General features: G+C 47.6%; 1 protein-coding gene across 2 annotated transcripts in view; it reads left to right on the plus strand.

Moving 5' to 3' along the window:
• ITGAL (integrin subunit alpha L) overlaps window positions 1-12,878 on the plus strand; it is a 44,026-nt gene extending 31,148 nt beyond the window's left edge. Inside the window, exons 22-31 of one of the 2 annotated variants that reach the window (XM_090277602.1) lie at window positions 1,265-1,375; window positions 1,777-1,856; window positions 1,966-2,052; window positions 3,539-3,614; window positions 8,196-8,309; window positions 8,572-8,628; window positions 8,717-8,818; window positions 9,213-9,308; window positions 10,031-10,141; window positions 11,475-12,878. In XM_090277602.1, coding sequence (XP_090133728.1) covers window positions 1,265-1,375; window positions 1,777-1,856; window positions 1,966-2,052; window positions 3,539-3,614; window positions 8,196-8,309; window positions 8,572-8,628; window positions 8,717-8,818; window positions 9,213-9,308; window positions 10,031-10,141; window positions 11,475-11,648 — 1,008 coding nt within the window. In that variant the 3' untranslated portion in view covers window positions 11,649-12,878. The remainder of the gene's footprint in view (window positions 1-1,264; window positions 1,376-1,776; window positions 1,857-1,965; window positions 2,053-3,538; window positions 3,615-8,195; window positions 8,310-8,571; window positions 8,629-8,716; window positions 8,819-9,212; window positions 9,309-10,030; window positions 10,142-11,474) is intronic. The other variant, XM_090277603.1, reaches the window with a different exon arrangement.
• Window positions 12,879-15,200: the final 2,322 nt, after the last annotated feature.

Consider the following 15,200-nt stretch of genomic DNA (forward strand, 5'->3'; position numbering starts at 1 on the left):
TTTTGCTCTCCATAGGGTTATTTTTCTTCATGTTTTAAAAAAATTTTTTATTGTGGTAAAATATATATAATATAAAGTTTGCCATTTTAACCATACAGTTCAGTGGCACTGACTACATTGACGGTGTTGTGCAACTGTCACCACTGTTTATTTTCAGAACTTTTTCATCATCGCAAACAGAACTTCTATACCCATTAAGCAATAACTCCCAGCTCCCCACCTTCTTCCCATGGTAACCTCTGATCTACTTTAAAGCTCTATGAATTTGCCTATTCTAGATATTTCATATGAGTGGAATCATATATTTGTCCTTTTGTGTCTGTATTACTTCATTCAGTATAATGTTTTTGAGGTTCATTGTGATACCATGTATGAGTTTCATTCCCTTTAAGGCTCAGTAATATTCCATTTTGTTTATGTATTCATCAGTCCTTGGACACTGGAATTATTCTTATACAGCAATATTTTTTAAAAGATTTTATTTATTTTCAGAGAAAGCGGGAGGGAGAAAGAGAGGGAGAGAAACATCAATGTGTGGTTGCCTCTCGTGTGCCCCAACTGGTGACCTGGCCCACAACCCAGGCATGTGCCCTGACTGGGACTCAAACCAGCAACCCTTTGGTTCTCAGGCCAGCATTCAGTCCATTGAGCCACACCAGCCAGGGCTCATATAGCAATATTAACTGCTGCCTGCATGGGCATCTAGTAGAGTAATAAAGAACTGGAGATCTGGAGTCAAACAGACCTGTGTTCAACTTCCTATCAGATCCCCTGACAGCTTACCTGGTTGTTAGACTTTGAGAAGTCACTTAACTTCCCTGGGCCTCTATTTCCTTATCTAATTCCCTTCCCAACCTGAGGCTGAAAACTGTCCCTCTCAGGCAGTGATGAAGATGAATGGATTTATACCTCTTAGTCCAGGATCAGTCTCTTTTCAAAAGTGATTGCTGAATGTGTCAATATAGCAGCATTTTAACCATCTCTCAATATCCTCTCCTGTAACTGCATCACAGTTTACTGAGCCATTCCTCTCTTGGAACTGCTTGACCACTTCCAGTTTTTCACTATTATAAATAGTGTCGCTGTGAACATCTTAGCACTAAACCTCTGACTGTGCCCCTGATTCTTTGACCCCACCTCTCTGAGAATGTGCCCTGAAAGGGGCAGAGCAGAAGGAGGTGAGAGCCCTGGGGGTTGGTGGCCTCTGGGGAACCCTTAGCCTTGCCCACTAAAAAGCTCATTCTCTCTCTCTTCTCACCCACAGCCCCACAGCCAGATACCTATGAGCTGCGAGGAGCTTCCTGAGGAGCCCAAGCTTCTGACCAGGAGCCTCTCGTGCAATGTGAGCACACCCATCTTTAAAGCAGGCAGCTCGGTGAGTGCTTCAGTCCCCTAGGAGCAAAGCAGCCAGGCGCTTTGAGCTCAGGAGGGGAGGGAGCTCCTCGCTCTGGAGAAGGGTGCTAGAGATTGGCAGAGAAGGGTTTACCCCCACCCTGGAGGAAACGTGTGCGGAGGTGATGTGTGTCATGTTTGAGAGCCTGGGCTTTGGAATCAGACAAACATGGCGTTGAGTTATTCATTTTATGATCTTATATATACACACAACTTAACCACGTGTGATGGGGATAAAATGCCTAGTCCAGTGCCTGGGATGCAGTGAGCACTCGGTAAGTGGTCACTGTTATTATGGCTGTTGGGTACAGGCACTGCAAGGTGCTGAGGCTGCCCCCTGAGGTTCAGCCCCTCCTTCTTCATCCCTTGCTCTTCCCCTGCCAGGTTGTTATCCAGGTGATGTTTCACACACTGCTAAACAGCTCCTGGGGGGACTTTGCCAAGCTGAATGCCAATGTGAGCTGGTAAGCACAGCCCAGGCAGCACCCCAGCGTCCCTGCCCTGGTCTCAGACTGCCATGCAGTTCTGGCCAAGCCCTTCTCTTGATACTGCCCTTCTCTTGCCCCAATACAGTTACAATGAGGACTTGGGCCTCCTGGAGGACAACTCGGCCACCACCAGCATTCCAGTCCTCTACCCCATCAACGTCCTCACGGAAAAGTGAGTCTTGAGCAGCATTGCACCCTCTCCTCCCACCTCAGCCTCCCCACCCAGGGCCCAGACCTTAGGGCCTCCTGAGTTGTCTCTCAATGCCTCTTCCCTGTCCTAGAGTACCCCGCCAGGGTAATTAGAGCTGACCCCAGCTACAACTCCAACAGTTTTTAACACTCAAAAGAGCTAAGGCCCTTTAAGAGTGCTGAGATCAACATTTATTGATGAAAGAAGAAGCACGTTGCGTACTGACCTTCCAGCAGGCCGTGTGCCAGCTGTGTGCACACCTGGTGGCTTTCCCTGGAGCTTTCACACCTCTGGAGGCAGCTCTACCTCTTTCCATTTTACTAATGAATAAACTGAGGCTCAGAGAAGGGAGGGACTGGCTCAGGGTCGTATAGCTAGGAAGTGCCGACACTGGAATCTTTACTTAAGTCTGAGTCCAAGGCGCCAGCCAGTCTCTTTATTGTTTTCAGCGGTGCTAGCTTCCCTCCCTTCTAGGGCCAGCACTGCTATTAGGGGTGGGAGAAGAGTTTTCACAATGGCTCTTGCCCACACAGAGCTTATATTCAGATAGGCAAGACCAGACTCAAGCACACACAGAACCAGTGAATCTCAGAATATTGTGGAAGCCCATGGGGATCACCAGTTGGCTTTTCTCATTTGCAGAAAAGGGGATTAAGCCAGAGAGTGGAGTGGCTTTTGAAGCTGGCTCAGTGAGACAAGGACAGGGCCATTGTCTGAGCCTGGGTCTCTGGTGCTTTTGAACACAAATGCCAAGCACAATGATATTGTCAGAAGTGTGAAATTAGAGCCAGGAAAGATGATGTGGGTTGAGAGAGAGATGAAAGGGGTCATGAAGAAGTTGGGGCTTGAACTGGGGTCTGAAGGATGAGGACAAGGGCCAGGGAGGAAGGAGGACATTCTCATCAGACAAAAGCCTCGGGGAAGGCTGGGAAGCAGCAAGCATTTGGGAGGATCCGGGAGCAGGGAGCAGGCAGCTTGGGAGACGGCAGGTCTGTGCAGCGACAGCAGGCAGGCAGACTGGGGTCTGGCTTTGGACCTAACTCTGTGGGCAGCTAGGAGCCTTTGATGGATTCTGTGTAGGTGAGTGGCAGGATCAAAGAGTGGTATTAGGAAGGTCAAGGCAAAGGTGGGGTGGGAGAGGGAGCCAGAGGCCAGTGCAGCTACCTAGGAGATGAACAGTGGGGCCCAGTGCAGTGGAGACCCTAGTGCGCGGCGTGCGGTGGGTAGAACGTGGCTCCAAAGACACATCCCCTGGCTTCCAGGCCCGGGGCAAGGGGCTGACCCCTTCCACAGGCCTCAGTTCCCAGAAGGAACCGGCAGGGCCTTGTGAGGATTGCATGAGGCCGTGCCTGTGAGGCCCATAGCACAGCACTGGCAATTCAAAGTCTTCCCCTGACACAGGCCCCCAGGTTGCCTCTGGGTTGCTGTCTTCTTTACCCTCTACTTCTGTTCTTCTCTCTTTCCACAGCCAGGAAAACTCCACACTCTACATCAGTTTTGCGCCCAAGGGTGACATGTCCCACCAAGTCAAGCATATCTACCAGGTATGAACCTCAATAGGAAAAGGTCCCTAAAGGTCACACATTCACTCGGCTCCATCCTGGGGACCAAGGATGCAGAGTCCAATTAGACGCAGCCTAATTGGTCTGGTCAGTGAATCCAGCCCTCCACTTTGTTCTCTAATCCTTGCCATGTGGTTTATAGCCTCCACTGAAATGCTCCCAGCGGCAGCAACTCACAAACCCCTTCCACCACTGGGTAAATTAGTTTCAGAATCACAGAAATTGAGAAACAGAAGGGCTCTGAGAGAGAACCTAGTTTTTCATTCAAACATGTAATAAGCCACTGTTCCAGTTTAGGTACTTTGCTAAGGCTCTGGGCAGCAACAGATAAAACAGAGTCCTTGTCCACTCACCAGACCCACGTTCTGTGCCTGGTGCTTACATACGCAACCCCTACAATTCTAATGCCAACCTGTGAGAGGGATTGTCATTCCCATTTTACAGATGAGAAGTCTGTGGCACAGACAGGTCAAGTGACCTGCCCAGGTTGTAGAGCAAATAAGGGGAAAGATGAGATTCAGGCACTTAACTGAATACCAAGATCCATGTGTTTAACTTCTAAGTTAGGGATCTGCCATTTCTCATACCATAAACTCAGTGTTGTAATGACAATCCTCATCATGGGGACTCAGAAGAAGGAGGCTGCCCCTGAGTCCAAAGCTTGAGGAGTCTAAGGCTTTCTTAGCGGTAACCTCAGGAGAGGGTTAGGTACTGACCCACCAGTCAAGAGCATTTTCATTTTACTGTGCAGAAAACGGAGGGTCCAAAGCAGAACTGTCTCACCTAAGGCTGTATTGCAGTCAGGGCGGACTCAGAAATGAGCCCAGCAGTAAAGGGACGGAGCAGTTTTGGCCCCTTCAGAGCAGAGGCTGAAGCCAGCTCCCCTGGAGACTGTGATGAGGGAGAGCGACCTATGGGAAGGTCAGATGCCCATTTACATTGAAATAGTGTTTGGAGTAAGTAGCCTGTTGAGTTGGCTTCCGGTGCTGTTCCCTGGGATGGCTCTAGGTTCCCCCAGGAGGTTGACCGGGTCACTTCTTTTATCAGGTAGGCGTGGATCCAAACCCCAGATCTGCTGTTTGCACCCTTATGTGGCCTTGAGCCAAGAACTTAACCTGTCCATGCCTCAGTTCCCCTGTCAGAAATGGAGTTTAGAATAAGAACTTCACATGTGGCTATGAGGTTCAGTAGGTTACTTTCTGCCTGTCGAGTGCCTGGCACAGTGCTTGGGGAAGTGGGGTTCTTAGAGGGGTGAGGTAGGTAATGTGCTGTGGCCTTGAGATACCCAGCTACTTTAGAAGCCTCCTTTCTTCCTTCCTTTCTTTTTTTTACCAATTGTTCCACTAATGTCCTTTTTCAGCTCTGGAATCCAGATTCCCTAATTGCACTTATTTTATTTTTTTATAAAACATTTTCTTTATTGTTCTTTTACAGTTGTCCCATTTTCTCCCCTTTGCTCTCCCCTGTCCGCCCCCCACCACACACACAGTCAGTCCCCGCCCTGTTGTCCATGTCCATGGGTCATTCATATTAGTTCCTTGACTAGTCCCTTCCCCTTCTTTCCTACCTTCTCCCTCTCCCCCACCTCCTCTGGTCACTGTCCCTTGTTTTCATTCCTTAGGTTCTTGCCTCACTCAGCCCAGAACCATCTCAAATCCCTTGAGCTTCCTTCCTCTTTCCCTCAGAAGAGTCATCAGGGCTAAATACCTCCATCTATCTCACTACCCTCCAGCACCTTAAGCCAAGCAGTTGGCTCCCCACCGCCTGGCCCTCCAAGCATCTGCTCTTGTTGAAGACCCTAATATGGTCTCCGTTTTAACTAAACCGGGCACAGTATAAGACACTGGTGACCCATTCCCTCTTTCCTGAAACTGTCCATTCCTCAGGCCCTTTTTGCCACAAGGAGGTCCGCTCTAATAACTGAGGTTTATTACAAGCTAGACAAGGAAGAAACCCAATGAGAGCTGGACAGCTGGGCCATCTCCTTCCTCAAGGGCTCCTGCTCCCCTAGCTGGCAAGGAGCACAGGCTTCATTTGGACCTGAAACCTTTTTGAACTCTGCTATCTAAAGCTGTGTGGCCACAGGCAATTTACTTAACCTACCTGAGCCTCAGTTTTTCAATCTATAAAACAGGAATAATAACCCCCACTTTATGGGTTGTTATGAGTAGCAAATATGTGTCAAGTTCCTAGCCTAGTACTTAACACATAAGGTATCTATCAACTTGTATGTTTTTTGCGTTATTATTAGCACTGTTGTCCCAGGAAGGTGATGGAGCGTAGTGATTTCAACCTCTGGAGTAAGCCTAGGTTAAAATGCCAGCCCTAGTACTTGATAGCTTCAGACAAAATAACTCAAAGCTAAAGGAGATGATGCATTTAATGAGAATCAGAAGAAGCCTTGCGTTCTAAGTGCTCAGTAAATGGTGACATTACATGCGCATCCTAACCCTCTGCTTTCTGCTTTGTCATCACTGCCATCCCCGCCCAGCAGGTACCTGCTCGGGGTTGGCACGGACTGCTCTGGATCAGCTTCCAGTGTCATTGTCCCCCTTCCAGCTGACAACTCCAGACTGTGTCCCTCCTCCTTCTCCAAGCATCTGTCCTTGCAGTTTGTCACTCATCTCCACTGGGATGTCTTCTTGGCATCTTTTTATTTTTGATCTTTTCACAGCTTTATTGAGATATAATTCACATATCACACAACTTATGCACTTAAAGGGTACAATTCAGTGGGTTTGTGTGTGTGTGTGTATTCAGAAGTCATGCTGTCATCACCATAATCTAGTTGTAAAACATTTCACTGCTCCAAATGAGAAGCCCTGGACCCATTTGCAGTCACTTCTCCATCCTCCCTCCCCCAGCTCCAGCTTCTTTTGTCTCTCTGTATAGATTTATCTATTCTGGACATTACATATAACTGAAATCATATACCATGTGGTCTTTTGTGACTGGCTTCTTTCACTTAGCATAGTATTCTTAGGGTCCATCCATGTTGTAGCATGTGTCAGTATTTCATTCATTTTTATTGCCAAATAATATTTCGTTGTAAGATAGGCCACACTTGATTTATGCATTGATCAAATCATAAACATTTGGGTTTTTTCCACTCTTTGGCTGTTATGGGTCACACTGCTTAAACATTCCTGTACAAGTTTTTGTATGGACATATGTTTTATTTCTCTTGGATATATAACTAGGACTACAATTGCTCCTCTTGAAATGCTGGTCTCAACGTGTCCTAAATTTATTATTTTTTCCTATACCAGCATCTTCTCTGGCTTGCTTAGGATCCTTTAAAAACACCAGATTTTCCTCAAGCAAAATTTCCAAGTCCAGGTGAATTTTTCCTTCCAGCGTGCCTGGACCCACTGCCTCCTCACATTCTGTTGTTTACATCCTCTTCCTTCTTTTGTCCCTGATAGTGTTCTGACTGAATTTCTTGTCTTCTTGCAACTGAGCTACTGGCACAAACTCCCAACTTGGGCCTCACCTCACCTTTCCCAGCTTCTTTCCATTCCGTGGATGAGTCCTGTGGAGCCACCCCTCCTCAGCTGCTTTCCATGGCTCCTCAGTGCCCAGCCATGGTCTCCTGACTTCTTGCTCCCAGGCTTCTGGGCCTGACAGTCTGATCCCAAGTCTCCTTTCCTTTCCAGACTTATCTCCTACCTCTCCTTCCAAGCACCCTCCCCTCTGGCTGCATTGTCCTAACTCCCTGCACTTTCCCTTTCTGCATACCTTTCCCCATTTCACCTGTTAATTTCCTGTCTTTCACAGTTAAATTCAAATGCTGCCTCTGACATTTGACCTTTTTAGTTCAGTATAAATGACATTTAAAAAGTGCCCACAAATGTTTGCTGGATGAGTGAATGATAGAATACTTCAACTTGAATATATATTTCCCTGATACTTTTCATTAGTGCTACTCTTGCATCAATTTTTTATACATTTCTGGGACTTCCGATGCTAGCACAGATAGCTCTTTTGTACAAAAGGTACTCAGGAAATACTTCTTAAGTCAGTTCAATGCACTTGCCAAAACAAATCTTTCCCAACCTCTATTGTGAAGATAATTCTTCCATCTATCCTTGTTAAATATCATTGATTCTTTTACTCATTCAGAAAATGACTTTTCTGAGGCCTGTTATGTGCTAGGTCCTGTGTCAAGCAGTAGTGCATCGCAGATGAAACAAACCATAGCTTCCGCTCTCATGAGCCCACAGCCTACCACAGACACAGACACACAAGCACAAACATTGCCACCCTGCTGGGGTTATAGAATGCTGGGGAAACAGGGGTGGGAAGCTGCCACATTCATGAGGCATACTTTCAGAATGATATTTGAGCAGTACCTTGCAGGATGTGTGAGGGTCTGTCACATGGAGAAAGCAGAGAAGCACATGTAACCCACAGACGTAACTGAGGACAGGGGCGGGGTGTGGTGGTGACTGCCCACAGCCAAACAAGTGGGCTGTTGCACCTCGGCCGATGAGGATTGGATCTGGGGTGGCAGTTAGGATGGCTGGCATTCAGGGCTCAGCAGCCCTTCGTCCTCTGCACCAGGTGAAGATTCAGCCGTCTGTCCATGACCACAACATGCCTACCCTGGAGGCCTTGATTGGGGTACCAAGGCCTCACAGTGAAGGGCCCATCACTCACAAGTGGGATGTGCAGATGGTGAGTGCTGCCCAGCGGTGGAAAGGATGCCCTGGCCTGTGGGGGGAGCTCCTAAAGGGGTACAGACGCGTGGGAAGGTAGTGAGGATGGATGAATCCTGTCACACTGCATGATGTCTGAATCTGCCAAGGGCCAATAGGAGAGAACTGGGATGCCAAGGTCATATCTTAGGGGTGGAGAGGAATGCCAGGCTCTGGCCTTAAGGGGCCAGTGTCCTCTCTCAGCTCTAGGCTAACTGAAGATCCTGCCTCATCATTCCTAGGAGCCTCCTGTCAATTGTCACTATGAGGATCTGGAAGGAACACCCAGTGTGGCTGAGGTATGGACCTGTGGGCTAAGATGGGGGCTGGGCAGAGTGCAGGTAGAAAGACAGGCCTCTCCAGGCCCCTACTGTTCCTTATCCCTAGCAGCCTTGTTTGCCTGGAGCCCAGTTTCGTTGCCCAGTGGTCTTCAAGAAGGCGATCCTCGTCCAAGTGATTGGGACTGTGGCGCTGGTGGGGGAGATCAAGGTAGCACCTGCTGGCAACCAACTTGAAGTGGTTGTGGGAGCCTTGTTGGTTGGGGGAGGGGTTCCCCAATGTGGCCTTCCTCCATGTTTTGTTTTATCTTGATGAAAAATCCCCGGTGTTTACACAGTTGAGGGTGGAAGAGAACCATGATGTGTTTGAAATTTGAAGGCTGTTTCCATGGGCCTGTGCATCATTTTGATAAGTTCTTTATAAGAAAAGTTCCCTTCCAGCAACAGGAGTGGCACACTGCAATGCAGAACCTCATAGACGTAATGCTTCCCACTAGGGTCTGTTCTCCTCTGCCTCTGCCCCTTGGGGTGAGGCGGGGCAGGAGTCAGTGAATATTTGGGCCTGGTGCTCTGGCCTTGATGCTTCCCCCTGCCCCTTCCCACAGGCCTCCTCCATGGGCAGCCTCTGCAGCTCCCTCTCCATCTCCTTCAACAGCAGCAAGCATTTCCACCTCTATGGCAGCAACGCCTCTCTGGCCCAGGTATCTCTTTACTTCCTTAGAAGATCCAGGAACAGAGGTCAGCAGAGAGATCTGAGGAAACACAGGGCAGAGCTGGAAGAGCCAGGGCTAGAAGTGGGCAACCACGGGAGAAGGTTTGGGATTAGCACAGTAAGGACTTCCCCACAGCCAGAGCCATCAGCTTTGACAAAGGCTTCCATGGAAGCTGCAAGCCTTCACTACAAGGTGAGCGAGCAGACCACAAGGGCACCAAGATGCATCAGATAAAGATCATTTTGATGGCAACTCAGCAAAGAGGTACCCACTCCATAGGCAGAGAGTGATGAGAAGACGCTCTAAGCAGAGAGAGCAGCAAGTGCAGGGCCCAGGGTTTAGAGACTGAGCAAGGCAGGTTTAGGAGCAGAAGGCTCAGAGCAAGAGAAGGGAAGCTGCACCTACACAGGCAAGCAGAAACCAGATTCTGGAAGACTTTGCATGCTGAACTGAGATTCTGGCATTTTCTTCTGGTACTAAGGTAAGCCATTTAAGGGTTTAAGGCAGGCCGTGGTACATGTTTGCCAGTTCACTCTGGTGGCTGCAGTGGGAGGTGTGCTGGAGAGAGGGGGCCTGGGCCCGGGCCTGGTGCCGTGACACAGTCCAGACTGGAAATGCAAAGACCTAGATATTGAGGCCAGATTCCCAAGAAATGTTAGGGGCTGGGGAAAGCTTTTTACCTGCACTTCCATCCTCTCATCCTCCCCCAGGTCATCACGAAGGTTGACATTGTATATGAGAAGGATATGCTCTATCTCTACGTGCTGAGTGGTATCGGGGGTCTGTTGCTGCTGCTACTGATTTTCCTGGTGCTCTACAAGGTCAGACTAGAAGGAATGAGCATTGCTGAAATGCGCAGGCTGGGGAAGAGGGGTTGGCAGGAGTCAGGAAGGAGAATGCCACGACCAGGGGGCACCAAAGCTTAAAGGGGACCTCAGCCTACTCCCTCCTTCTACAGATAAGGCTACTGAGGCCCAAAGAGCAAACAAGACTTTCCCCCCATTACTCTACCGAGTGCTGGCAGGACCAGGACTGGATGCCCAGGGAGAGGAATAAGGGCTCTCCTACATACCCAGAGCAGGCACTGGGATGCAGAGGCACATCCCACAAACATGGCCCCTGCCTTTGTAATGCTCAGAGTCTAATGGGGGGAGAAACAGGAGCACACATGATGAAGGCTCCTCTGTGGAGCCACGTGTTCTGGAGCTTGTAACGCAGGACCCTAACTTAGGCTGGGGAGGCTGGGAGAGCCTCTCAGAGAGGAGGCACATGAACTGGGACATGAAGGATGAGTAGAAATTAGCTAGATGAAGAGTGCTGGAGGGCAGGTGTTCCATGTAAAACATTCCAGAAAAGAGAACATAAAAATCAAAGTTTCTTCCTATTGTAACCCCCAGAGGATTGTCATTAACAACTTTTTTCTTTCTATTCTTCCAGGTTATAGTTTTGTTTTTAACATATATGTGTATGTGTGAGCATGAGAGAAAAATCTGTGTATATGTATATATGTAGAAAATGTAAATGGGAGCAGACTGTTTGGGAACTTGTATTTCCCCCCCGGATTTTATACCTTGGTGTCTTTCTGTCCAAGCACAATCAGATGATCTTCTTGCTTTGTAACCTGGGTGGTGTTCTGCTGCCTGAGTGCCTCACCTTTTATTTAACACATTCTCTACTGATGAACATTTAGATTGTTTGTAATTTACATCTACTTCAAACACTATGACAAAAAGGCTTTTGTTACCCACCTCTTTGCACACTTGTCCAAATATTCTTTCAAATTAATTGCTAGACCTGGAATTGCTGCGCCAAATAATACATATGTTTTGAGCTTTCTGCAGAGAGTGTGTGACACTTACTAAGCACCATGTAAGCATGGACACTTACTGTCAGTATTACTAGATATTGTCAGTCATCCACCTAAAATACTGTACATGACATTTTGATGAACCTAAAAAATGAACCAGTAAATGTACAGCTTTTTAACATATTGCCAAGAACCAGCTGTGGCAGACACACTCACCCCATCACTGGAGTGGACACCACGTGTCTGTGACACATATGAATTACTAACGTAAAGAGCGTTTTCATGTTTTTCCAGGACCAACTGCGCTCGATGGACTTCCTGCTCATTCCATTTCTGTCTTCCTACAGGTTGGCTTCTTCAAACGGAACCTGAAGGAAAAGATGGAGGCTGCAGTCGATGCCTCCAATGGAATCCCCGGAGAAGACTCTGGGCAGCTGGCGTCTGAGAAAGAGGCCGTGGATCCGAGCTGCCTGGATCTCCTCCACAGGGAGAAGGACCAGGATGGAGGCGACACAGACTGAGGCCCAGGCCTGATGCAGAGGGCCCAGGCCTGGTCTTGGGAGGTCTGGTGCCCATCTGCCTCTACCTGTATGTCACTCTGTGTTCTCTGGCAAGTCACTGCCCCTCTGTAGGCTCCAGTTTTTCTGTCTTGAACGTGGAGCTCATCCCTGCCTGCCTCTTCGCAGGGTCATGGTGAGGATTCACTGAGGGATGGGCCAGGAAGTCTACCGAGGTGAGGCCTTGTAATTATCAGATGGTCTTGGCTTTTATCAGCCCCTCTTAGCTTCCTCCCTTGGAAGAGAATGTCTGATCTAAATTTGGAGAAGCTGTAGTCCCAGTATCTAGTGACTGCCCTTGTAGGTCCACAGAGGTCTCTGACTCCCAGAACTTGCTCTTCACTCTCCCGCATGGAGTCCCGCCAGCTTTCCATTCTGCTGCCCAAGAGCAGATCTGCTACATGTCACTACATTGCTGCTGCAGACCCCTTGCTCTTCAGCTAAAGACCAAATTCCTTAGTAAGCCTCCCCAAATCTGCAAAATATCCTTAATACAATGCCAGGGCAAAATTGGACCCTGTTGCCTTTCTGGCCTCCTGTAGAGACATCCCATCTCCCTTCTAAGCTCCAGTTACACAGGCCCGTCTCACTTGCCAAGATTTTTCCTGTCTCACTGCCTTCACCCAGACTGCTCTCTCTGCCTGGAACATTCCCCTTCCTTCCCTGGCTAACTCTCGTCAGTCTTCAGGTCTCAGCTCACACATCACTTCCTCAGGGCAGCCCCTGACCCCAATTCATTTGGGGTCCCATATTATGCATGCTTACACTAACCTGCAGTTGTCCGTATTAGCAGGGATCATATTTGTTCATTGTTAAATGATTTACTTAATATTCATACCTCACATTAAACAGTGAACTCCATAGGTAGGTACCTTGGGCTCTCTGATGATATCACAGAGCTAGACATAGTAGGTACTTAACACAATTTCAGTCCATTAATGAGAGAGCTGGTGTGTGGTAAGATAAACACGTTTGGATAGGCCCATGGTGTCTCATTCTTAAAGGCTCAGTCTTCCCTGGGCATCTACCCCTGCAATCCATAGACCCCCCCACCCAGGACTCCATCACACCCCCACTGTGGCCTCCACCATGAGACTCTGAGCTCAAGGTGGGGACCATGTCCATTCACCTGGCTCCCAGTGCCAAGCACACTGCCTGTGTATATTTACCTAATAAATGTGAAATTCTGTCTAACTTTGTGATGTTTCTGTGCTGGTGCACCATTCCAGCCTGGCTCAATTAAATGAACATTTTCTTCTCAACCCTTTCACTAAGTGGGACCCAAATAATAACTCCCCTTTCTCTTTTTCTCCCTCTCTCTCTCTCTTGCTCTCTGCCTCTTTCTCTGCCATGACAACCCTCCCAGAGACTGACCTGAACCTGCTATTGTGGGCTAATTCAAAACAGAAGCAGAGAGCCCTTGTTGGTGTGGCTCAATTGCTTGAGCGTTATCCCACACACCAAACAGTTCTGGGTTCAATCCCCAGTCAGGGTGCATATAGGAGGCATCCAGTCTATGTCTGTCTGTCTCTCTCTCTCTCTCTCTCTCTCTCTCTCTCAAATCAATAAACATATTCTAAAGAAGAGAGAGAAGCAGGGAGAGCCCTTGCTGTGTGGCTCAGCTGGTTGGCATGTCATCCTGTACACCAAAAGGTTGTCGGTTGGATCCCCGGTCAGGGCTCATACTGAGGTTGCACAACCCATTGATCGATGTTTCTCTTTCACATTGATGTTTCTCTCTCTTTCTCCCTTCTTCTCTAAAAATCAATAAAGAACATATCAGTCAGGTGAAAATTTTTAAAAAGAGAGAAGCAGGGAGAGAGACACAAAAAGTGAGAAAAGTTTAGAGAAGCAGTAACAATTTACTAAGATGTGAGAGCAGACCCTCCCTTGCTATCCCGCCCCTTTTAAAAAACCCCTAAGGCCCCCTCCTTTAGAAGGGACAGAAGAGGCTAGCACTACTGCCCTCTTGTGGTCAGTTTTAACAGGAATATTACAGAACAACTAAAAAGGACATCCAGGGTCTGTAGGTCTTGTGAAGTCTGTCATGTTGTATTCATTCATGCAGTATTCTTGAGTGCTTTGTGTCATACCCTGTTCTGTGCTCTGAGGACATGGTTATGAACAAGTTCCTGCCGTCAGGAAACTTCAGTCCAGTGTGAAAATGGAGTTAAAAAAGTAGAAATGTGACTCCAGGTAGTGATAGGACTGTGAAGAAAATAAAGCAGAATAATAGGTTAGAGAGGCTGATGAAGGTGGTGAGGAAAGTCTCTCTAAGGAGGTGATATTCTGCAACATGGGGGAAAAAGTGGATATTTGCATTCACGTTGGAAGCAAAAAAAAAAAAAAAAAAAAAAAAAGCACAGGTCTGGAGGCTCAGTTCAGAACAGACCTGCCATCGTCACCCCCAGGAATCTATATCCCAGCTCACTTAACAGCACCTGTCCTCAAACACTTACATGTCCTTTCCCACCCGTGCGCCTTTGCACATGTTGTTCCCTTACCAGCACGTGAAGTTCCACCTCTTTTCTATACATGAACCTTCCTACTTCAAACTTTTCTTAATCCCGCAATCCGTGGACAAAATGACCCATTCCATCACAACTTTGTTTATATCTCATTGGGGCACATAACAGACTGTCTGAGGTCCTGTCTCAAGAGTGGGAGGTTCTGGAAGGTAGGACTTGGACTCATTCATATGTTACCAACACTGACCCCCCCCACCAGGGCTGGCACAAAGGAAGTGTTCAAATGTGGCTCTCAAATGTTTTTCCCTCAGGACCCCTTTATACTCTTAAAAATTATTGAGGATCCCCAAAGAGCTTTTGCTTACATGGGGTATATCTATTGGTGTTTGTCCAATTAGAAATTAAAACAGAAAATTTTAAAACACAACACCCAAGCCTACATTCCACACAAGCCATCAGAGTGATGACACCTGCCATGACAAGTCATGCAACCTCTAGGAAACACTGTACTCATGGGAAAAAGTGAAAAAGTAAATAACATCTTAGTATTGTTAGTAAAGTAGTCAAAACCCAGTCAGCCCTAGGTTTGAATCCAGGCTCTGCTGTGTGTTGTGCATCAATTACTTATCCTCTAAGGGACTCATTTCTTCATCTGTAATGACTGTACATGGTAGGGCAAAAGTAGGTTTACAATTTTTCTTATGGAAAACAATAAATAATACAAAAACAAACTCTGTTTCATGTACTCACAAATGTAAACCTACTTTTGCTCCATCCTGTGTAAGAGTATACCTCAGAGCTGTTATGAGCATTAAATGAGAGAACACTTGTAAACTGCTGAGCCCTTCCCCTAGCCCATCCATTCTTGGTAACAGTGGTGGATAGAAATGGTTGTTCAGATGTGCAAGATGGTGTGCTAAAAGAAGCATCCTGGACTGCAAATCAAAACATCTAACTCTTCCATTATCAGTTCTTCCACCGTGATCTTAGAGAAGACACATGCTCTTTATGGGTTTGGTCTGCCCCACCTGGGATTGGGAGGTACCTC

Source organism: Furipterus horrens, unplaced genomic scaffold (genome assembly GCF_987537825.1).
Source record: "Furipterus horrens unplaced genomic scaffold, mFurHor1.1.pri manual_scaffold_5, whole genome shotgun sequence".
Lineage (NCBI taxonomy): Eukaryota > Metazoa > Chordata > Mammalia > Chiroptera > Furipteridae > Furipterus > Furipterus horrens.